This window comes from Gymnogyps californianus, chromosome 25 (genome assembly GCF_018139145.2).
Source record: "Gymnogyps californianus isolate 813 chromosome 25, ASM1813914v2, whole genome shotgun sequence".
Taxonomy (NCBI): Eukaryota; Metazoa; Chordata; class Aves; order Accipitriformes; family Cathartidae; genus Gymnogyps; species Gymnogyps californianus.
The window spans coordinates 3,685,385-3,707,626 of NC_059495.1; the positions used below are offsets into that span (position 1 = coordinate 3,685,385).

General features: G+C 54.4%; 1 protein-coding gene across 1 annotated transcript in view; it reads left to right on the plus strand.

Annotated features, from left to right (window-relative positions):
* Window positions 1–1,323: 1,323 nt before the first annotated feature.
* TECTA (tectorin alpha) overlaps window positions 1,324–22,242 on the plus strand; it is a 28,010-nt gene continuing 7,091 nt past the window's right edge. Inside the window, exons 1-12 of the mRNA XM_050910957.1 lie at window positions 1,324–1,387; window positions 4,527–4,660; window positions 5,993–6,280; window positions 10,397–10,534; window positions 11,073–11,238; window positions 13,708–14,120; window positions 14,420–14,990; window positions 15,537–16,129; window positions 16,625–17,198; window positions 18,365–18,975; window positions 19,297–19,858; window positions 21,245–21,444. Coding sequence (XP_050766914.1) covers window positions 1,324–1,387; window positions 4,527–4,660; window positions 5,993–6,280; window positions 10,397–10,534; window positions 11,073–11,238; window positions 13,708–14,120; window positions 14,420–14,990; window positions 15,537–16,129; window positions 16,625–17,198; window positions 18,365–18,975; window positions 19,297–19,858; window positions 21,245–21,444 — 4,314 coding nt within the window. The remainder of the gene's footprint in view (window positions 1,388–4,526; window positions 4,661–5,992; window positions 6,281–10,396; window positions 10,535–11,072; window positions 11,239–13,707; window positions 14,121–14,419; window positions 14,991–15,536; window positions 16,130–16,624; window positions 17,199–18,364; window positions 18,976–19,296; window positions 19,859–21,244; window positions 21,445–22,242) is intronic.

A 22,242-nucleotide genomic window follows, 5' to 3' on the forward strand; every position in this document is an offset into this window, starting at 1 on the left:
CCTTTCATCTTTCCAAGATAGGGAATGTGGTAAAACTTTTCCTTCGTGGAATGAATTTTTCTCAACGCAGAACACGGTTGCTGGAAGCAGGCTGTGGCCAGCGTTGATGCGAGTGGCATGCTGAGGAGCGGTGAAGCAAGGAGGAACTTTCTTTCCACCCTGTTTCACGCTTTCCGAGCTCCCGGTAATGGGAGTCAAGTGGAAGCGATGTGGGACAGATGATGGCGTGTTCCCCGCTGTAGTCCTGCGCTCTATGCATTATGTATGTATGTGGGTATACTTAGAAGGAGTTGGATCTGTTGATCCCTATACACTATAGAAACAGATCTATAGGGAGAACATAAAGAGGTGCTGGGTTTTGCAGCCGGTGGGTCCATGCAACTGAAATGCATGGGATGTATAAAGGTAGAGAGGCTGGTATTGAAACTAGGGCTGTACATAATGCATAGACAGAGTTTGTGTCTGAAGCTGATCGTGTACTTTTCCGGCGGGTGCGTGCACGCTGGGACCACACAATACCTTCCTGGGAGCTCTAGGTGAGCTGTGTCTGTGTAATGAATGGAAGCGACAGGCAAAGAAATCAAAGCAGGTGTTTCAGCAATATTTTCTATTGGATTAATAACGAGTAACAAATTGCATTAGGCACAGAAGGAATTAAAGCTGGCATAGGATTTCGCTTTCATTTTCCCAGCCCCGTATCTGCTTCTTTCTCTATCATTGATTCCTGTACAGCAAGGAGTTGCCCAGCTGTGTAAATGTTTGTGCTTCTTCCACACTCGTCAAAAACAGTAAGTGATCATTGTGTTAGCAGCCAGCGCAAAGGATTAGTCGAAGCGGTGTCTGAAGCCCCTTAACTATGAGAGCACGCTGCAGCTCTGCATCGGCTCTCGTGTTTGGAGCAGTGTGAAGCTGTTCCCCTTGAAGTCAGGCAGAAGCATCCATCCTCACACTAAGCGGATCAGGGAGGAATTGCTTTTGAACTATTGGGACAATAGACGGCCCACGGAGAGCTGGGGCTATTTACAACTTCCAAACGCTGCGTGAAATTAGCAGCAGCTCTTCCGTGTGGTTATGGGCTTGCTTTGGCAATACCTGCAGGGTGATTTGCTGTTATCACCAGGGAAGTCCCATTATACCACTTAACAGAGTAGGCATTTCAGGTCTGCCTGGCAGGTGAGGGACCTCAGTCTCTGAAACATCCGTGTGTTGGCAGCAGTCAGGCAGCTTCGGGAAGCGACGGCACTCGCCGTCACCCGGGGTTTGCTCGAGGATGCGGTTTCCTACTGATGTGACGCATGTCTGGGTTTCTTTCCTTCCTGTAGGATGGACAAGCAATCGTTTCTCGGAACCTGGGTGGCCCTTTGGGTGATAACTGCATGGCAGCGAGGTGAGTATCTCCCGCTCGGGCCTTGGGAGACCGACACTCATCAGCTGTGCTGGGAAAGCGGTCACCTTGGAGCAGTGCTGTGCCCAGAGGCCCCAGAAGTCCAGAGGGCTTGGAAAACACACCCAGTCCCCTGGCTGGAGCAAGGACAAGAACTAGGGTGAACTTAGTGTTTCCCATGGGGAGGGAGGGAGGGACCGCCAATTTTAAGGGTGAGCACTAAGTGGGGAGATGGGTGCGCCTTCGTGGGTAAGCACAGGTGCCAATTTTGCACGAGTGACAGCTTGCGTCGTGGGAGATGGATTGGCAGCCTGCACAAATGGCCCTCGCTTCATTGAGAGCAATGAAGTGACGATAGTTTACGTTAAACAAGGAGCTGGCATGCCGCGCTGAATACAAAGCTGGCAAAGCCAGCAGGATACACAGGCCACAGAATTTGTTGAGCTCAGTGAGCATTTTACATAAGCGCGCATACATCATTTATATGGCTGTGCGTGCGCATATGGGGCATTCCAGAGGTTGTGATGGTCTGGCCAGTTGCTATGAAATAGGAGTTTGAAAAATTTCTGGTGTTAGGACTGCTGAGCAGGCTGACCAACCTACGTCCAGTAAAGGGCAAATTGGGTGAACGATAGCAAAACATCATGGTTTGCGGGTAGTGAGGTTCCTCTGGGGTGCTCGCGGAGGACGTCTGACAGCAGACGTGGAGGTGCCTCTGGTGGGGTCACAGAGCTGCAGCCTGCAGCAGGAAGCCTCTCCTTTCGCTCACACCCCATTTCTCATGGTGCATTCTGTTTTGTGAAGAGGTGGTGTTCACATCTGGGCTGGATGAGGCCCCAAGCAACCTTCTCTGACCGTGGGGTCAGCCCTGCTTGGGGCAGGAGGTGAGACCGGCCGGCAGCCGGGGACCCGTTCCGAGCCGCGGTTTTCTATGATGTTGAAAAGCACAGGAGCAGCTCGCTAGTCTTGTGGAGTAATTAATCTTTGTCATATTTCAATGTGAGGAAGGGCAAGCAGAGCTGGTGTGGGCAGGAAAAGCCTCTGTAGTTTGGTGATGTGGCAGATGTGCACTGTGTGGCTGGTACTAGATGTGTGGCCAGGTTGAGGATCTCTAGCAAGGCAACCTAGAGCTGGGGAGTCGGGAAATCTGGAAGCCGTTTCCCTGGTCAGCTGCTGAGTTGCTGTCAGGCTCAGGACAGCTCAGGCAAAAGCTGTGGCTCTCTTCCCTCACGCGGGAAAAGAGGCCACCAGTTCACCCGTGGGAAATGCCACCGGGGCAAAAATCATGGTCAGTGGGGCCCGCTGGGCTGCTTGGCTGGATGAGGTGATGCATGCAAAGGTATGGTTGTGTCACACTAGTAGTGCTGAAGAAGCTGGCATCAAGAAGTTTTTGCTGAGTTTCCTGTTTAAAAAAGAAGTAAAATCCATGTCTCGTAGCTATGCCTCAGCTGTAATAACTGGTCAGGTGCGTAACAGCTGTGAAACGACTTGTTTTACTACCTGGCAGCCAGGAGTTTTGCTGCAGCCCTTTAGATATATCTGTGAAACCAGGCTTGCGGCTCGGACACCGTCACACGCCGCCTTCCTTTATGTCCAGCAGGGCACTTGGGCCACAGGCGTGTGTCTTAGGAAGTCAGGATGCCAGTGGCTTAGGGCAGGCTTCCCCTTGTCTCCTTTTCCCCAAGGAAAGTCGGACCAGTTGAGCCTGTGGAGAAGGGTCAGACGGCGACTCTCCCTGCTCCCAGGCAGTTTTGAGCAGGGAGCATCCTCAGGGTGGCTAGGAGGGAGCATGCCCCAGCTCGGGCAACACTGAGAGCCCCTCCTGTGCCCGTAACGGCAGGGCACAGAGCGAGCTGTCCTTGGCTGGAGGCCCCTGAACAGCGCAGGGTAGGGCCTAGGAAATAAAAGCATGTCCTGAATCCAGGTGAACAGAGCCGGGATTGTTCAGAGCCTGGTGGCTCATGTCGGCCAAGACTGAATGTCGCGAGGACAGGGTGCTGCTTTTCTTCATCAAAGACGGGAGGAGGGGGAGGAAAACCCAGCAAAATCCCCATTTGCTCTGTGAGGAATCACACCAGTAGCTAACTGGAAGAAACAGGGCATGAGATGACAGCAGAGATCTGGCAGGGGCTGGAATGGGAAAGGACATGTGCCCTAGGGTGAGAAGTGCCCGCTTGCGACTCAAGCTGATGGATTTCAGTCTGGTAGAAAGTGGCAGGCTTGTATTGAAACACGTCAAAACCGTCTTCTGAAATATTTTTAGGAGAGACAATTATGTTCACCAGCAGTGCCTTTTAGCAGGAAACCTAATTTTGCCAGGAAACGTTGGAGCAGTCGTGACACCTCGGGCTGTAACCCAGCACCAGGAGCACTGGGGGTCCGGCAGGGAGGGCTGTCCGTGGCACCCAGGAGGGCTCTGCCATGCAGGCAGGAGGAAGGTGGCTGCTGCCAGGAGCGTGGCTCTGGGGGTCAATCTTGGTGCTGTTTCGTCCTCAGGCACCTGAGCACCTCACCCTCTGAAACAGCAAGTCCTGCCCATCCCGGGAGCAGGCGGGGATGGACGTGTTGTCCTTGTTGTCCCAATGTGAAGCCAAGACACAGGCATTATAACTTGATCACAGTCACATGGAAAGCAAAATGTGCAGCTGCAAGCTGTACGCACATCTTGTAGTCCCTTTGCTGTTGCCCTAAATAACCTTTCGACGATGCTCTCTCTGATGACCCTGTCCCAGAGCCAGTCCCAGAGCTAGCACCTCTGCCCTGGCTTGAGACGACCTTTGGCTGCCGGCGATGCTGGGTTTTGGTGCTGTTTTCCTCAGCGGCCACGACGCAGAATATGGCATCATGGCCAAGTACCGGTTTGGCTAGTCACTGTTAGGCTGCCGCCTCAAGTGTGCAGCACGGAGTTTCACCCCTACCCCAAAGCCTCGCATGGCTTAGGCAGAGGCTGGTGGCCAGCAAACCTTCTGCATCCCCGGTGCGGACTCACCGGGGAAGGAGGTGAGGGCAAGGCAGCTATTTTGTTCTTCACAGGAGGTAAACATTTGGGGATAGCCATCCCCAGGGCCCCCACTGTGGCCTCTCTGAAGTCAGGACCAGTCCTGACATCGCCATAAGGACTCTCTTCTCCCTCTCCTTCCAGCGCATGCCATGGCGAGTCTGTATCCATTCTGGCAGAACGACACGAAAACGCCCAAAGTTGATGATGGAAGCTCTCCCGAGATCAAGATCTCCGTCCCATTCATCTTTTTTGGAGCCCCGTACAGAAGCGTTTATGTAAGTGGAGAAGCAGACCTTCCCTTTATTCTTTTCCTTGCTATTAGCGGCTGCATTTTAAACGCACTCTCCCTGTCGTCAGGAATGGGAAGATTTATTAGCACCTACCTGACAAGTTCTTACATTTCATGAACTGATAGGTTTTATGATTAAGAAAGTCAAAGGTATATTTAATGGGCTAATGTTCATAGGGAAGGAATATAAAAGGCAATAAATTTTCTTTGTAGGTGATTAAATGGTACAGCAAAGGTAAGGCCTTGACACAAGGAACATTATTCCTGTTACATGACAAGAAACAAGAAAATGCAGAGACCCGCAGGGGAAAAAAAGGGCAACAGTTTGGACCTGTATGTAGGTGCCCGAGACAAGGACAGGCTGCCGCTGTTCTCGGATGACGGCGCAGCAAAAGCCTGGGAAAGGGGACACTGGCTCCTCCGGGCTGGGCTGAGAGGGTTTACCTGAGCACATCAAAACAGTGCCTTAGACAGGGGCCTAAGTCAGCGTGGCTGTATGCCAGATCCCAAGCGCATCCATGTTCTGTGGTGAGCCGGTCTCTGTGGGTATGCCTGGTCCAAAGTGGGATATAAACGTCCCAGCCCCGCAGGTTCAGAAGAGAGGCAAAGACTCATTTGTTCCCCTGCCTGACCGGCTTGTATTTGTACACGGCAGTGCTGGGAAAGCAGTAATCCCGAGGGGGTCTGAACCCTTGTGTGGTGGGAGATTTCAGCATCCGGGACAGCAGGGCCACTCGTTCTCCACACTTTGCAAAACTAATTGTTGTTTTGGGGAGCATCGTCAGCAGACTCTGGGGAGGCTGCCTGTGGTACCACATGTCATGCTGCTCTTGGGGAGCCCCAGGATCTGTCACAGAGGACAAAGCCAAAGGCAGTTGGCCTGACGCTTTAGCTCTTTTGCCTGGGAGCCCTCGTGCCATGCGGCCACCCGTGTCATACAACCAGGTCTCTCCGTGCTGCAGAGCTGCTCTCCAAAGGCTGGGTAAACCCGGGGCCCCAAGGCAGGATCCCAGCCGAGCCAGGTGCCATCCCGCTCTGATGGGTGCCTCTCCTGTGTTGGCCCGTAGGAGCCCTGTTTTGCAGACTTCTCAGGGTTTTGGTCTGCTTGGGGCTTCCTCCAATCAGCCTTTGGCCACCACTGGTAGAATAAAGTTGAATCTCTGCCTGTCAGAGATTCAACTGTCAGGCTGTCTCACCAGCTGTCATTATTATGAGCTGTTTTCTGCCAAAAGTCACTCACCCCACACTTTCTGATAAACCAGCAACTTTCTGCTACCTGCAAAGGCTTGCTCAAACGAAAGCGGGTCTCTTTGTGCAGGTCAACAACAATGGTGTGATTTCCTTCAACGCACTTGTCAGCCAGTTCACACCAGAAGCCTTCCCCCTGACAGATGGCCGGGCCTTCGTTGCACCTTTCTGGGCGGACGTGCACAACGGCATCCGGGGAGAAATCTATTACAGGGAGAGCACGGACCCCAAGCTGCTGAGGAGAGCCTCCAAAGACATCCGCAAGCACTTCAAAGACATGTCCTCTTTCTCCGCCATCTGGATCTTCATCGTCACCTGGGAGGAAGTCACTTTCTATGGAGGAAGCAGCACGACTCCGGTAAGAGCGATCAGCTGTGCTTCTTGACGGGTGGTGTCTGATGGTTGAGTATACGTCTGTATATATATAACTGGCCTGGCCTTTGTGCGTGAAATTGAGTGAGTTGCTTTGTGTTCACACTCCTCAGTTCCCTTTTGGGCAGAGGAGCACCAAGGTCCTTTCGTTCTCTCCCATGGGAGCCCATGCGAGCCTCGCTCCCTGCTCTCAGATCTCCAGGGAAAGCATCATCTCTTTGGTGTTTGTAGGCAGCGTATCTAAACAAGGCTCTGACACCAGTTACGAGTTTTCGGCTTGATCATAGTGTGGTTATTTTTTGTTAGATACAAATACAGATTTCATTTTTCTTCTGTACTGTGATACGCGACCTTCACTTTGCCTGTGCTTCTGCAGTGATAAAACAGAGCTATTTGTGCAGGGGGCTACAGGCACCTTGGAAGAAAGGCCTTTATAAAGGAGCCGAAGTTTTGGCACTGAACAATAGCTCTGTCATGATATAAACCACTCAAGGCTCCCACTTGCTCCTGTGCCGTCAGTTTATAAAGAGTGATTCAGTTTGAAGGCATGTTATCATGGCAGTAATGGGGCCAGGGTGTCGGGCAAGACCCAGAACCACTCAGTAGCGGCTGGCCCGGTGCCGAAAGCAGCCCCACTGCGTGCGCGGCATCTGAGCGTGCCGAGGTGCCTGTGCTCGGGGCGTGCACATAGAGCAGGCTCCTCCTGAGACTGCGACGTGGAGAGTGGTGCCCAGGGATGGAGCAGAGAATAAGGAGCATGCCAAAGCGTGCACGTGCTCGCATCCCATCCTGAAGTGGGACTGGAGGGCAGCCCCCTGCTGCCCGCTGACCCCCGCGTGCTGGATCAGGTCCGTCCACTACAGGGGTCCAGGATAAACTGGTCCTGCACTCAGCCTCGGGGAGAGGGGGGCTTCCTAACACAGGGGAAAGAGAGCATGAGGCAGTGGAGTGATGGAAAGAACAGGCTGTGGAGGTGGATGGGAAGCCCTTTGTTGTCTGGCTGGCCGGCCATAATCTTCTGCTCCATGCTCCCTTCTTCTCCTTGGTCATCCTCTTGAAGTTGGATTCTGTAACTTGCCCTTCCCACCCCACCGCTCACATCTACCCGGGATTCAATGCGAGTCTGCTTGGTTTTGCACCCCGAGCTCACCTTGCAAGGCCACGGCAGCTTTGAAACGAAGTTAAGGTGGTTATTTGCTCCTTGTCTCTGCGAGAAGGGAGGGCTGCTCTGGCAGAAGAGGCCCTAGCTCAGGAATCTGCGGTAAATTAAGTTTTGGAAGTAATCCACTCTATGAGGAGTTGGAGACAGGAAAGAGAAAATGGGAGCTTTAATTTGTATTTATTTGGCAAAAAACCATTTTCCTTTCAAATTGTGATGGCTTTTTCTGTGGCAGAGGCTGAAACATTCTCTCCGCAGCACTAATCCCAGAGGGCGGCGAGGGCATCTCATAGAAAAGGGTTGAACAGCTGCTCAGAAATCCTGTGCAGACATTGAGATAGGAAAGGGAAAACCAAAGGCAATACTGACAGCTTATTTGCAATGACAACTGACCTGCCTGCATGGGGAGACCGATCCAGACTGACCAGAGAGTCACGCTAGCGACTCGGCTGTGGTAGCTCTGTTATATTTCCATAAATGTGCGAGTCGTATCTCAGAGGATGGGGATGGCGATGTGATGTTTTTCAGGGTATGAACAGCTTTTAAATATCTGGTTAATGTGAGCTGTGACTGCAGCTGATGTTGGGAGGTCCATGCCGGACCGCTGACGTGTCACTGGTAGGGCCTGTGTGGAAGCTTGGGGTGCAGATAGCAAGCTAAGGATTCCTGCTATTGTTTGGGGAAAGGGTTGTTTAGGATTAGCCTGTGTACTGTGAGTGCCAAAAGCTGCCTTCTTCTGTCTCGAGGAGTTGGCTCTGATAAACAGTTCAGCTCTTTTCCATTTTTTAGAGAGGCTTGAGATTTAATGCATATTTTTTGCCAGTCCTGGCAGCGCTTGCAGAAAAAAAAATACATATATATATATTTGCAGACAGCAAGCTATATAGAGATTCGTGTATTGCCTGAAGAATTACATTTGCAACACAATGCAATTTATTTTGTTATAGAGCAGCCTTCCCATTCAGTAGCGGCCAGGGCTCCGGGTTGGCACACGGAACAGCACGGTGCAACTTAAGCAGGAAATTCATCGCAATGCAGAAAAGCTGCAGAAAACAATTTTGTGAACGTGGCCTTGGGGACGCTGCGGTTACTGTCTCTCGATGACACCCGAGCAAACAGGTTCAGTTTCTGAGAGCCTTGTTAGACGGCTAGGGTGCTCGAAGCATGTTTGGCCGTGAGTACCAAACAGGGAAATATTTGTGGTTCATGTAAGCGCTCCTAACGAGGAGTGCCAGCCATCTTAAACCTCCTGGTACCAGATCAGCTCCTGCCACCCTCCAAGAGGCACCTGACCGGAGCAGGGTTTGTTGCTCCATCGAAGAGCTGTTGTTGCACTATCAAAGTGATATTGCCTTTATGTGTTGGTGCCTTCTGATCTCACGGTCGTGGGAAAAGACTTGGCAAAGGTGAGCAGCTGTGCCGAGGTGGTGAAGAGGAAACCAGACATAGGAGGCAGAATCCCAGGGAAAGGATGCAGGAGTGGAAATGGTGGCTTCCCTTTAGCTTGCTCTCCTGCTTGCCCCGGTGTGAACTGTGCTGTTTGCAGCTGCTGTGAGGCAGCTCTGCCCACACCTCTCACTCTCCCTGACAGCTCGTACAGGCTGCTTCGCCTCCGTTTTCAAGATTTCTCATGGCAGGAGCCTAATGCGCCTTGGAAGTGACATCCCTTGTGGCATGCAAGTAGTGAGTGCAGCCCTGGGGTCCCCTCCTCAATCTTCAGGCATTTGTGCTGACCTCAGTGCCAATAATCTAGCGGGTTTGCTGTAAGGGAATGTAAAGTGGTGCAAAGTGACCCCCAGCCCCTCGATTCTGGCATCTTCCCTTCGTCCAGCACCACATGTGACCTGTTGTTAATGCAGAGCGGCTCAGCTCTCTCCACTTGCGGTGCTCGGGGGTCGCTGGCAGGGTAAGCCCTAACGCTTCCTGGCGTGAGATGGTTCGATCAATGTGCTTTCCCATATCACCTGATAATTGTTTCTGTGGCTGTAGTTTCCTTCACAGTTTGCAGTGCCCAGGTAGCTGGGTTCCTAGTATTGCTCTTGAATAATTAAAAGAGGGGCAGCCCACGCTTTGTCCCCTGCTAAAATCCTGCTCGCTCAGAGGCAGGAGGAGCAGTTGTTTATCACAGCACGGTCCTGGCACAGAGCGCTCTAGGACGGGCAGGGATGGGAAGGACAGGAAAATGCAGAAAGCTGAGAGAAGTGATTGACTCTTAGTCCCCAGTCATGACCTCTGCTCCTGGGTCTGCATGGATAGAGGGGATATCTTAAGTGGAGAGGCCTCTTCTGTCTTTCTGCACAACTGTAAAAGGGAAGAGCTCGGGGCTATGCCACCCTTGCCGGCTGGCAAAGCACGCCCTTCCCGCCTGGGGCCCAGGCTGGCAGTTGTGTGAATGTATGTGGAGTTTGGGGGGCTGGAAATGCAGAGTCATTTCAAATGAAAGGAAGAACACGAGCAGCGGATTTAGCAGGTAGCGAGGGGATTTGGCAGCCAAGCAAAGCGCATAATATACATGGCTGACTTGGATGTAATCCACCGTTAACAGTATTGTAGGATATGAATGCAGAAGGGAAGCGGGTAAGATAATGCGGTGAGGAATAAAGCTAAGATAGGGTAATGGAAGATAGATAACCGGTCGAAACAACCCGAATCCTGACGATTGCTTTTTCCCCGTGAGCTTTTTCTCATGCTGCCATCTATTGGCATTAAATTGGATCTGAGACGGTCTTGTCGTCCTCCCAGGTGGAGGTGGTGGCGGGGAAGGCAGCTGGTGGAGTTGTGGCAGCAAGTGTGAGCGTATTTCGGGTCTTGTTTGGCTTCTGCCGCTCTTCACCGCGAGGCTGCCCCATCTCGCCTGGGCCAGAGGTGAACGCGGCAGAAGGGCAGGCAAGCAGTGTGAGAAAAGCAGTATCACCTTGAAAATGTGCTCATGGTTTTCAACAGGTAAACACTTTCCAAGCTGTCCTGATCACCGACGGAGTGTCGTCTTTTGCAATATTTAACTACCATGAAATCAGCTGGACCACGGGGACAGCCAGCGGAGGGGACCCCCTGACCGGGCTCGGCGGGGTGATGGCCCAGGTGAGGCTCTCGCTCCCATATCCCCGTCTCTGTCAAGCTCTCGGATGGCTGCCTGTAGCTTTCCCAACGTATCTGTGCTTGCTCATGCCACTCAGTCCCTCAACGTCCCCAGCACTGGCCTTGCAAGCCCACTGCCAGGCACAACGGGATGAGCACTCCAAAATTTGGTGTTAGCAGTGGTGCCACAGCCAGTCCATCTGCCCAAGGGGGGCGAGGTCCCCTGCGTAAGGGGAGCCTTCCTCTGTTGCTTCCTCACTTTATCTCGGCCACTCAATACATACACCCATAGATCTATATGTACATACGTACATATGTATATACATAAATGTGTAAATATACATCCATGCTGCTTGTAGTACCTGTTGAGCTTTTCACTCACATCCAAGCTACCTGAAAACTGAAATCCCTGAAAAGAGACTTTAAAACTAAAGAAGATATGCTCAGGAGTTATTGCAGGGGACAGAGAAGTGCAGAAATGCAGCATCGCTTTCCCGTAGCGAAGATGTTTGATGAAATTTGCTCGCTCTCTCTGTTTTAGGCTGGCTTCAATGGCGGAAATATCACCAACTTCTTTAGCATCCCGGGCTCCAGAACCCCAGACATAGTCAATATCGAAGAAACGACCAATGTTAACGTCCCTGGGCGCTGGGCTTTCAAAATAGATGGCAGAGAAATAGATCCGGCCAATGGCTGCAGCCTGAGAGGTAAGGGGGAAATGGCATTGCTTTTTTTCAAGTTTGGGGCACAGTGTAGCAAAAGGTAACGCTGTTGGGACACTGGTGGAGAGGTGCCTGACTGCTCTGGGCTGCTGCACGATTTGTGTTTTTGCCAAGGCATCCCCTCAAGCTGCAGCTGCGGGGACAGAAACACGCGAGCAGAGTTCGGGTCCCATGCACATCTCCGAGTTGCTGCACGCAGCAAAAAATCATCACCCGACTTCCAGCCATAATTGTCAGTCTGCCCACGGCAAAAGGCTAACGCCTTGAAGAGTGGACAGAGCGCTTTATCGTTCGTGTCAACGTGGGCACATCTTATTCAGCGGGAGAGCATCCTCGGCAGCATATGCGAAGAAGCTGTCATCAACCGTTGTTTGCCCTTTGTCCCAGTTGGCATTGCCTCTCCCAGGGGGATGTCAGCATGCTCACGGACAGCTGGACCCGACTCGCAAGGAGTATTTGCAGCAAATTCTCAGTGCAGATGAGGCCTGACTTGGTAGCTCTGAGAAAACCGAGAGGGGTCCTTAAACACTTGGGAGTCTTCTCTGCTCTCGCTGTTGCTTTCAACCACCAGTGAACAAACGTGTCATCGGTGCTAGGTTTGTTTCCTTCCTGGAATTTTAGTAGCATGGTGTTGCTGTAAGCCTCCATTTCTGCAGCCCAAAGCAGAACCCTAGCGCAAAGTCAAGGGCGGATGGAGCTCGAGTGTTTTGCAGGAATAGAATGCCACTGAGCTGTTGTCTCGATTCTTTTCTGTGACACTGATGGTGGCAACGGGAAAGACCTGGGGACAGTAATTTCCTCTTGCCCCAGAGTAGGAAAGCTGATGGTGTGGTCCCTTTTCCCTTGTTTCTGCAGGAGGAATAGCAGGTTTTCCAGGCAGGACAAATGCCACATCCCTGTACCAGTGACAGTGTCTGTGCATGTGTCACCGACAGCGTGGGGATATAAAGGGATTAATAGATGCACACAGCAACTGCACAGGGACTCTGCTGCAGAGAGATTATTGCATTACCATTTGACAAATGAAACTGTCAGGAGCATCCACTGTGCTCCGGGAGTCTTTCTAGCAAGAGAGGATTGTCAGTTGCCGACAGACACTGGAGATGTCACCACTCTGAGACATGCGGCTTCTTTATGTCCCGGTTTAGGACTGTACCAAAGAAGGCCCATGAGACTCTGAGGCTCTTGCAGCCCCAGCGGAGGTTTTGGGTCCAACCACTCCAGCCACTTCCAGCTGCCGACCCCAGGAAGAAAGGCTGGACTTTGCAAAGGGGCTGAAAGCCAGTCTCGGCTTTGCAGGTGACAAAGGCAGCGTGGGTAGATCCCACCACTGGATTTGCATTTAACAGTGGACAGCCAGTCACCCTCCATGAGAGGAGATGCAGCGCGAGGCGTCAGAGGCAAGGGGGCCCACCGTACCTAATGGTGCTCATTTGCCTAAATGCCCCGCACCAGAATGGTTGGCACGGGAGCCCTTGCAAGTAGGTCTTGCTAAGAGGAGATGTTTGTTGCAGGGAAGCGGAAAATAGGTTTTTTGTAGGAGGAAGGGAAGAGAACAAAAAGTTTAGGAGAGGTGAATTCAGGCAGCGCGCACGGTGGAAGCCGCGCGCATGAGAAGTGTGAAAGACGGCCATATGGAGGAGAGGGAAACTCTCACGGGTATTTGCCACCCTTGTTCTCCTGTCTTCTCTCTGCCTCTCATGTCTCTCACCAGACAAACCTGCCTCCCTTTATAGTACTGCCGTGTAACAAGTCTGCTCAGTCTATTGCTGTGCAATCACTCGTTTCCTGTCGTCACTGGTGTATGGTGTGGAAGTTACTTATCAACAGCTCTTTGGTTTCATGACTACTATGAGCGCTTTCTGAATGGGAGCGATTTGCTTCTGGGCCGCTGATGGTGGAGTCGGTCTTCGACTGGCAAAGTTACGTGAAAGGAGGAATTACAGAGATGGCAACAAAGCTGAAGGATGGTGCAAGTACAGCGACAGTGCTGGAAACGGCCTCCAAAAGGCGCGAGCTTTACCAGTGGACTTTCCCTTTGAGAAAATAGCACAAATGGCTCTTGTGTCCCACGATACTGAAGCAGAACAAGGGTGGTGGGTGTCCAAAACAGAAGGAATAGCCTTCAAGTTAGCCAGCCTGTATGGCACGGCACTGACCCTGGATTTGTGACAGCACTCACACCATCCCATGGACTCGCGGTGCGGGTAGGACTTGAAGGGGATGCACTGTACATTGAAAATGAAGCTTGCAATCGTAGCGCTTTGCTGAGTGGCTCTTGCCGGGAGTCTGCGCAAAGAAAGCAGCTGAGTAGCCCAATAGCAGGATGCTTTGGCAGCGGTCTTGATCATAGGGCCAGCAGACCCCTCCGAGGACTGACACGGTGCAGTTAGAGTGTGCTCCTCTGTTTAGAGAAGTAATGTAGCGTGGGTTTTTCCCTTTCTGTCTTTCTAGGACAGTTTCTCCGTCAAGGGGAGATCTTCTGGGACAACGCCAACTGCACCACCAAGTGCCGCTGCCTGGACTTCAACAACGAGATCTTCTGCCAGGAGGTGGCTTGCGGCCCCTTTGAAGCATGCGAGCCAAAGACCAAGTTCTTCCAGTGCGTGCCGGTGGAGAGCAGCACCTGCGTGGTGTTCGGAGATCCACATTACCACACCTTCGATGGCTTCCTCTTTCACTTCCAGGGTTCCTGCTCCTACCTCCTCGCCAGGCAGTGCTGGCCAGGCTCCCAGCTGCCCTACTTCAACGTGGAGGCCAAGAATGAGAACCGAGGCGGCTCCTCCGTCTCCTGGCTGAGGGATATTTTTGTGGAGGTCTACTCGCACAAGATCATCCTCCCCAAGGGCAGCTTTGGGAAAGCAAAGGTAAGAGCCCCGCTGAAAGGGGAGAACTTGCTGGGTCAGCTCCTCTGAGGCGGTGGCGAGACCGCGACGGCAGCCTGGAGAGCATGGGACAGCACTTCTGGGCCCTGTGCGTCCCTCGGGGAATGGGCACAGGTGACAGGTGTGGCAGCAAATCCCTGTGGCTTACCGACGGCTGTCCTTCTGCGCACATCCCTAACCCTAAGACCCCGTAACAGGGCTGTACGGCTCCTGTCTGTGTCCCAGTGTGAGGGCTCTGCTATTTCATGCGCTGGCTCAGTCGTCTGGTGTTGTTCCTGCAGGTGGATGACTTGGTGGTGTCCCTACCCATCTCTCTGGAACTGGGTGCAATAAAAGTCTACCAAAGCGGCTTGTCCACAGCCCTGGAGACTGACTTTGGCCTGCTGGTGACTTACGATGGACAACACTATGCCTCTGTCTCTGTTCCGGGCACATACATCAATGCCACGTGCGGTCTGTGCGGGAATTACAATAAAGACCCTGAGGATGATACCCTCCGCTCAGACGGGAGGTTGGCCACGTCTGTGCCGGACCTGGGTGAGAGCTGGCGAGTGCCGCACCCTGAGCGGAAATGTTCGCCCGGCTGCTTGGACAACTGCAGCCTCTGCGACGCTGCCACCGAGTCTCTCTACTTCACCTCCGAATACTGCGGCTTCATCAACAAGAGCGGCGGGCCGCTGTGGGAGTGCGGCGCCGTCATGGACCCCACTGCCTTCATCCACAGCTGCGTCTATGACCTCTGCAGCGCACGGGATAACGGCACCGGCCTGTGCCAAGCCATCCAGGCGTACGCCGCGGTGTGCCAAGCCCTGGGCATCTCAGTGGGAGAGTGGCGCGCCCAGACGGGATGCTGTAAGTGTTTGCGTGCTCCTGCTCGGAGCCTTCCCCTCTGGAGGAGGGGAGTGATTTCAGGGGTCTGCCCATTTGCCTAGCAGTGCGTGAGATGAGAGGGGAGAAATCCAGGGGAGGGAGTTGGGTGAGAGCCGATTGATCCCTCCTCTCCACAGCATCAGACTCTTGCGCAAGCAAAAGGGCAACACGAGGCAGGAGCTCCACATTGCTCTGCAGGCAATCGGCTGCCGTGATGAGAGATGGAGGCTGGACCGGAACGGGGACTGGCCGATGCCACACTTCTTGGCCCACCCTCCTCGCTTGCAGCATTAAGTAGCTGCGGGCAGCTCAACAGCTCTGGGGCTGTTTTGGAGAAGCTATTGCTTGCACAAGCGGAATGGCTGGGGAGGCACAGGAGGGAAATGGAGGGGCCAATTCTACCATCAAGTGGGGCTCCTGTGTCTCTCTGTGTTGTCTCTGTTGTGGGTCAATTGGAAAGAGGTAATTGGCCCCGAACCATGCTGTAATATGGTCCTCCTGTTGTTTGTCTCCCCTCTGCACCCACAGCGACGGCCGTGTGGTGCCCAGCGCTCAGCCACTACTCGGTGTGCGCCAGCAGCTGCCCCGCCACATGTTCGGACCTCACAGCCCCGCTGACCTGCGCCTCCCCATGCGCCGAGGGCTGCGAGTGCAACGAGGGCCATGTCCTCAGCACGGACCGTTGCGTCCCCATCCAGAAGTGTGGCTGCGATGTGGACGGCCGGTATTACGCCATCGGGGAGTCTTTCTGGGCGGCAGCAGACTGCACAGTGGAGTGCCAGTGTGAGGATGGCGGGGAGGCCAGGTGCTTTAACACCACCTGCCCCGCAGGAGAGGTCTGTACCATTGAGAACGGCTACCGGGGCTGCTACCCCAAGCGGGAGAGCCTGTGTTTGGTGGGGCAGAACCAGGTGCTGCAGACGTTTGATGGCATCACCTTCCCCTATCCGCTGGAGCACTCCTACACGCTGCTCAGAACCTGCCCGGAGAGACCGGACTTCATCGAGGTGGACATCAGCCAAAAGAAGCCTGGATCCACTCCCAACGGGCCGCGCGTTGTGCGGATCCAGGCAGTCGGCCAAGAGGTGAAGATTGGAGACGCCAGCTTGTCAGAGGTCAAGGTAAAGGTGCTGCCATCAGGGTGGCTCACCCTGGGGCGGGAGGCGGTGGCTCACGCTGTGATCCGACATCCCTTTGGAGAAGGGCTTGTGGGTCTGTGGCCCCAGACCGTTCCCCCAGATTGGGGCCTCAAGCACTACGGCGGCACTTGGAGGAAGCCCATGTGGGCCACCATGGTGTGGAGACCTCTTAGGTGCCTGCGAAGTTGTTGTCACACATTATTCCTGTTTGCTTGCTGAGTCAGTTCTGGAGACTTTCCTGACATTGCGGTTGTCCCTGCAATATGTTTTTTCCCTGGAAAAACATTCTCTGTTTGTGGGGCAAAATGCAAGGCAACAGCCATATCCCCCCACTTGAAGAAGGCTCTGGGCCTTGGAGGGTGGCGACGGGTCAGGAAGCATTTAGCATACCCAGCATGGTGCAGCCGGCAGGCAGGAATGGCTGTGCAAAGTTGCATCACCCTCCCTGAAGCGTCTTGATCTGCTTGTTACTTGTAGGTGAATGGTTACGATGTGGAGCTGCCCTATTTCCACTCTTCTGGCCGTCTGGAAATCTACCGTAGCAACAAAGGCACTGTGATGGAGTCGGAGGGACTCCTGGCTATCGGCTACTATGATTCGGGCCTCCTGGAGATCCGCCTTTCCACCGCCTACTTCAGCTGCACCGGGGGCCTGTGTGGCTTCTTCAACGGCAATGCCAGCGATGAATTCTGCCTGCCCAAAGGCAAGTGCACGGACAACCTGGAGCTCTTCCTGGAGAGCTGGACCACGTTCGATGAGATCTGCAATGGGGAGTGCGGGGACCTCCTCAAGGCTTGCAACAACGACTCAGAGCTGCTCAAGTTCTACAGGAGCCGCTCCAACTGCGGCATCATCAATGACCCCACCAACAGCTCCTTCCTGGAGTGCCATGGCGTGGTCAACGTTTCAGCCTACTACAGGACGTGCCTCTTCCGTCTGTGCCAGAGTGGGGGCAACCTGTCGGAGCTGTGCGACTCGGTGGCGCGCTACGCTGGCGCCTGCAAGAATGCCGAGGTGGACGTCGGCCAGTGGAGGAGCCACAGTTTTTGCCGTGAGTCCACCAAAGCTTTTAAGTATCTGGGGTGGGGAGAAGGTGACGTAGACCCCGCCGACCTCGGGCGAAGTCTTTTTGTTGGGAGCTTACGGGTGTACAGAGGTGGAGCAGCTTTTCTTACAGGGTGCCAAAAAGTACAGGCTCTCTTTCCCCTGCCTCCTCTCTCGTCTCCGGTGGGTACCCCTTACCCGCAGGGTGCTCCTCTGTGACCGAGCTGGAAGACACTCAATAGCAGAAGGGCTGTTTGGAAGGGAGGCCCTGACCCGACGGTGCTAAGAGCAGCATTAGATGTTCAAAGTCATATGAAGGGGTAGGGGTGGAGGTGCATAAATGCTGGCAATCTGGGGCAATTTTCCTACTCTCTTCCCTACTGGTCAACCAAAGATCAGCTTTGCTGTCGAAAGAGCTATGCCCAGTAGAGCTTTGGGCTGTGAGGGGGGCCGGTGCATACAAAGTGCTCTCCCGCATAGTGTACAGGAGGGAAAGGGAAATTGCAGTAGGAATGCAATGTCTCACAAGCCTGAAGGCAAGGCAGCGCCGCCCCGTGTACCGACAGTAGTTTCCAAGTGGCGCTCGTGCCAGCAGAGACAGATTTCCCAGTGAAGTGATTTCAGGGTGGCATTTCAGGAGGCATCAGAAGTTTTATGATGCGGTGTAGGAGCGTTCCAGAGCTGCAGATGGTGTCTGACAGTGCTGTACACCACCACCAGAGGATAATTTGAATAACGCTTGTTTTTAGCTGTCGCTATAAACTTGCCGTTGATGGGAAAACATTCATAATTCAGAAGCGAATGTGAAAAATCCCCAGTGTGGAAGTACATGGTGGGGAGGCAGCCCCCATCACCACCATGGAGGTTTGAGGGAGGCATCCGTTCGGGAGCCCTGGCCTCATACCCTCCGAAATAGCGGGAGGAGGTGTCACTTGGCATGTGGCGGGACAGGGCTGTGATGTGAGGAGGGTGATGGCCAAGAGGAGAAGGGGTTGCAAAGGGGATGGGAAGAGCCGGTGGCCGGCAAGGTGCTGGGACTGTTTCCCTTCTTGCTTTTTTCCCCCAAATTGGTCACCGCTCACCCCATTCCCACCTTTTCCTGTTCCCCCACCCCGTGCTGCCCCAGGGCTGCTGGAGCTGGGAACTCACTCTCCATGTTTGTCGGCCCTGCAGCTCTCGCCTGCCCAGAGAACAGCCATTTCGAGGAGTGCGTGAGCTGCGTGGAGACCTGCGAGACCCTGGCCGTGGGCCCTATCTGTGCAGACACCTGCGCAGAGGGCTGCCAGTGCAACGAGGGCTTCGCCCTCCATGGCACCCGCTGCGTTCCCCACGGTGAGTGCGGCTGCAATTTCGAGGGGCGCCAGCTGGCCACCAACCAGACCTTTTGGATGGACATTGCCTGCCACTTTCTCTGCTACTGCAACGGCTCTGACAACAGCGTGTACTGCGAGAACGTCTCCTGCAAGGATGATGAGTACTGCCTGGAGGAGAATGGCCTGTACTACTGCCATGTCCGCACTGACGCCTCCTGCATCATCTCTGGCTACGGACACTACCTGACTTTTGACGGCTACTCTTTCGACTTCCAGAGCAGCTGCGCATTGGTCCTGTGTACCACGATCGCCCGGCCGAGGTCGGAGCGCTCGGACACTTTCCCGGCATTCACCGTCACGGCCAAGAATGAGGATCGGGACACCTCTCTGGCCCTGTGGGTGAAACAAGTCGAAGTGGAGGTCTTCAATTACAACATCGTCATCCACCGTGCCTACAAATATACCGTGCTGGTGAGTGCGGGGCCACAAGGGCCGTGGTTATTTCTCCCTGCCGTGGCTCCCAAACCGCGGACCGATTCCCTAGGCACGAGGCCTTATGGCTTGCAAGGTTTTCCCGGGGTCAGGAAGTGCGTACGCTCAGGCTTGTCCCTAGGGTGCTGCCAGGCACAGCTTTTGGAGGGAGCTTCCATTTTGGCTGCCTTGTTTTGGATGTAGAGGCGAGGCCAGCGGCGACCTTGCTCCGGGAGCACCGAGCTGCCCTTATTTGTGTCCTCCTGCAGCAGCTCCGATCATCATTGCCACTCACGGTGTGTCTTGTTTCCTTCCCCGCAGATCAACGATGAGCGTCTCTACCTGCCCCTGAAGCTGGGCCAGGGCAAAGTGAACATCTTTGCCTTTGGCTTTCACATTGTGGTTGAGACCGACTTTGGGCTGAAGGTGGTGTATGACTGGAAGACCTTCCTCTCTGTCACTGTCCCACGCAGCTTCCAGAACCTGACCTACGGCCTCTGCGGCCGCTACAATGGCAACCCCGAGGACGACCTGGTGGCTGCAGGTGGCACACCAGCTGCCGGCATCGCTGACTTTGTCCAGAGCTGGGCGAAGCGGGACGCGTTCTGCCGCGTGGGCTGCGGCGACCGCTGCCCCGCCTGCGGGAAGGTGGAAGGCTTCTGGAAACCCCAGCAGCTCTGCAGCCTCATCCCGAGCCAAAGCGGCGTCTTCGCCAAATGCCACAGCAAGATCGGCCCCAGCTTCTTCTACAAGAACTGCCTCTTTGACACCTGTGTCGATGGGGGAGCCATGCAAACGGCCTGCAGCTGGCTGCAGAATTATGCCAGTACATGCCAAACGCAGGGCATCGCCATTACCGGCTGGAGGAACTTCACCTCGTGCTGTAAGTGCCACCCTCCCTCCGGGTCCTTCTTCTTTAGAGGTACTTCCTGGGGTTGTCCACTGTAGCCGTAGCACTTGCCAGAGCTCACCCCATAGAGAGGTAGCAGAGCACCACATGGAGCACCAGCAGGCACCCGCTACCTCTGGGCCATCGACCCGGACACATCCCGGGTCCCCACAGTCAGCGCCCGGGGATGGCCCTGGGGATCCTCTCCTTTCCTGCCAGACAAGGGGCAGCTGACAGAGCAGTGAGCTAAAGCGGCGCATCAGGTGTGCATGTAGTCACCACCAAGCGCACCAGACTGGCCTGTCTGCACACCAGGCAGGGAGAGGCAGAAGCCGATGGCCCGGCAGCCGGTCCCCTCCGGCACTTGCTGGGTAAGGCAGAGGTGTGGGATCGGGTCTGGGGCACTATGTTGTCTTGGAGGTGTTACAAACTGCGTGCGGTATAGCAGGAGCAGGGATGGAAAGGGGGAAGCCTCAAGTTCAGAAGGTATCAGCCATCCCTCGATTGTTAAACAGGAATTATATTAGTCGGCTTCAAAGCCAGGAGTACGTGTTTGCTGTAATGAAGCTGCATGCTCTTGTCAATAATATTACCATGCGATGTTCAATTAGGCTCCTGAGGATGGGGGCCGCAAGCCTCTCTGGCAGCCGATCTATCTGGCAAATCAGATGGGAAGTAATTGTCTTTGCTAACAAGACTGAAAATTAAATTTATGTTGTTCTTCCTTCTAACGAGCAAACTCATGGCTCAGAAGGCACCGCTCTCACAGGGCAGGGGTGGAGAGGCCGCCAACTGGTACCCTGCATGCCAGGTCCAAAATGGTCCCCAGTGGGGTGCGGGGAGAAGCGGCCTGCTCAGGCATGGGCAGCGTCCCTCGCAGGCTTCACACTCCGATAGCCCAGCAAAAACACGTCCCCTGAAATGTGTCCCCACACAGAGAGCGCGGAGGTTCCATACACTGCCTGAAAGGCCCCAGGGCCAGCACAAGCATCCCTCCTGCAGGGAGAAGTTAGTCTGGTGTCAGTGAGCAGGCTTGTTTGCGGGAGAGCAGGGAGCATGGTGAAAGGGCTCTCGGGAAACTGGCATGCAGGAGCTCAGAGACAGTGGTAAGTAATGGAGAAGTGTTGCTCAGCTTTGACTAGGCAGCTGGCAAGCAGCGTAGGATGGAGGGACAAACGCTGCCTTTTCCCTTCAGTTGCATGCCTGGGAGCTCTGGGTCCCTCTCTGGGCAACGTGGTCCATGTTAACCACCTTGGCATAGGAGTTAGCTGCCCAGGGACACCAGTGGCGGGGATTATGGACCCACATGTGGCTGGCCACCAGGCTGGTTTTGTCCGGGGAGCTAATCTGTATCCGTTTTGTCCTCTGGTAACATCGCAGCCATCAGCTGTCCCCCCAACAGCCACTACGAGAGCTGTGTGTCCCTGTGCCAGCCCCGATGTGCTGCCATCCGGCTGAAGAGCGACTGCAGCCACTACTGCGTGGAGGGATGCCAGTGCGACCCCGGGTACGTCCTCAACGGCAAGAGCTGCATCCTTCCCCACAACTGCGGCTGCTACTCCGACGGCAAATACTACGAGGTACGCCGCTCACGTCCTTCTCTCAGGGCTTTCTCCCACCCTCTTTCTGATATTTCTGGACAGAGTCGTGTGCCCTGAGTGGGGACAGCATTCAGGCTGGACCAGTACCAGGTGTCGCACTGGGTCCATTTGCCAGGGTCATAGCCTCAGTCAGAGAGAGCGCTCCGCAGGGCCTGGAGGGACAGGTCCTCTCCTTCATCAGCATCATGCGTCTGCTGGTCCATGGCCATGCTTGGGGATTGCTCTGAAATCTGGTGGGTTTGCACCAAGCAAGAGTGGGCAGGCAACAAGGGGCAGAGTGGGCAGACGTGCATTGAGCAGAGGCAGAGAGAGGCAAAGCAGGCTGCGTGGCGAAGCCCCAGTGATGACCTGTGGGATGTTTGCTATTGTTTGCTGGGGCCAAACTATCCTGCGGTGTCCCAGGTCCTCCTCTGAGCTGCAGAGCATATTACTGTCGCTCCTGCTGGAGGAGTCCCTGTGTCGGGGCTGGGGTCCAGCTCTGATCTGACTACTGGCATGTGCTTGGGTCAGGTGGCTTACACGTAAGGGCGCCTCTCCCACGCCAGTCTTATTTCCAGCCCGAGAGTCTCGCATGGCCACTCTTTCGGAGCTCCGGTGTGAGGAAGGCTGGCATAGAGCAAGGAAGTCTCAATCTGAGGGCCCATGGGAATTCTGTCTCCTAGAGGAGTGGAAAAGCGGAGTCGGTAAGACTCCAGAGGCAAGAGCCTGGTACCATGCTGGTGATGGAAACTGTGGTTGTCGGTGAGGGCAGGGATGATGCAGCGGCAGCACAGGGCT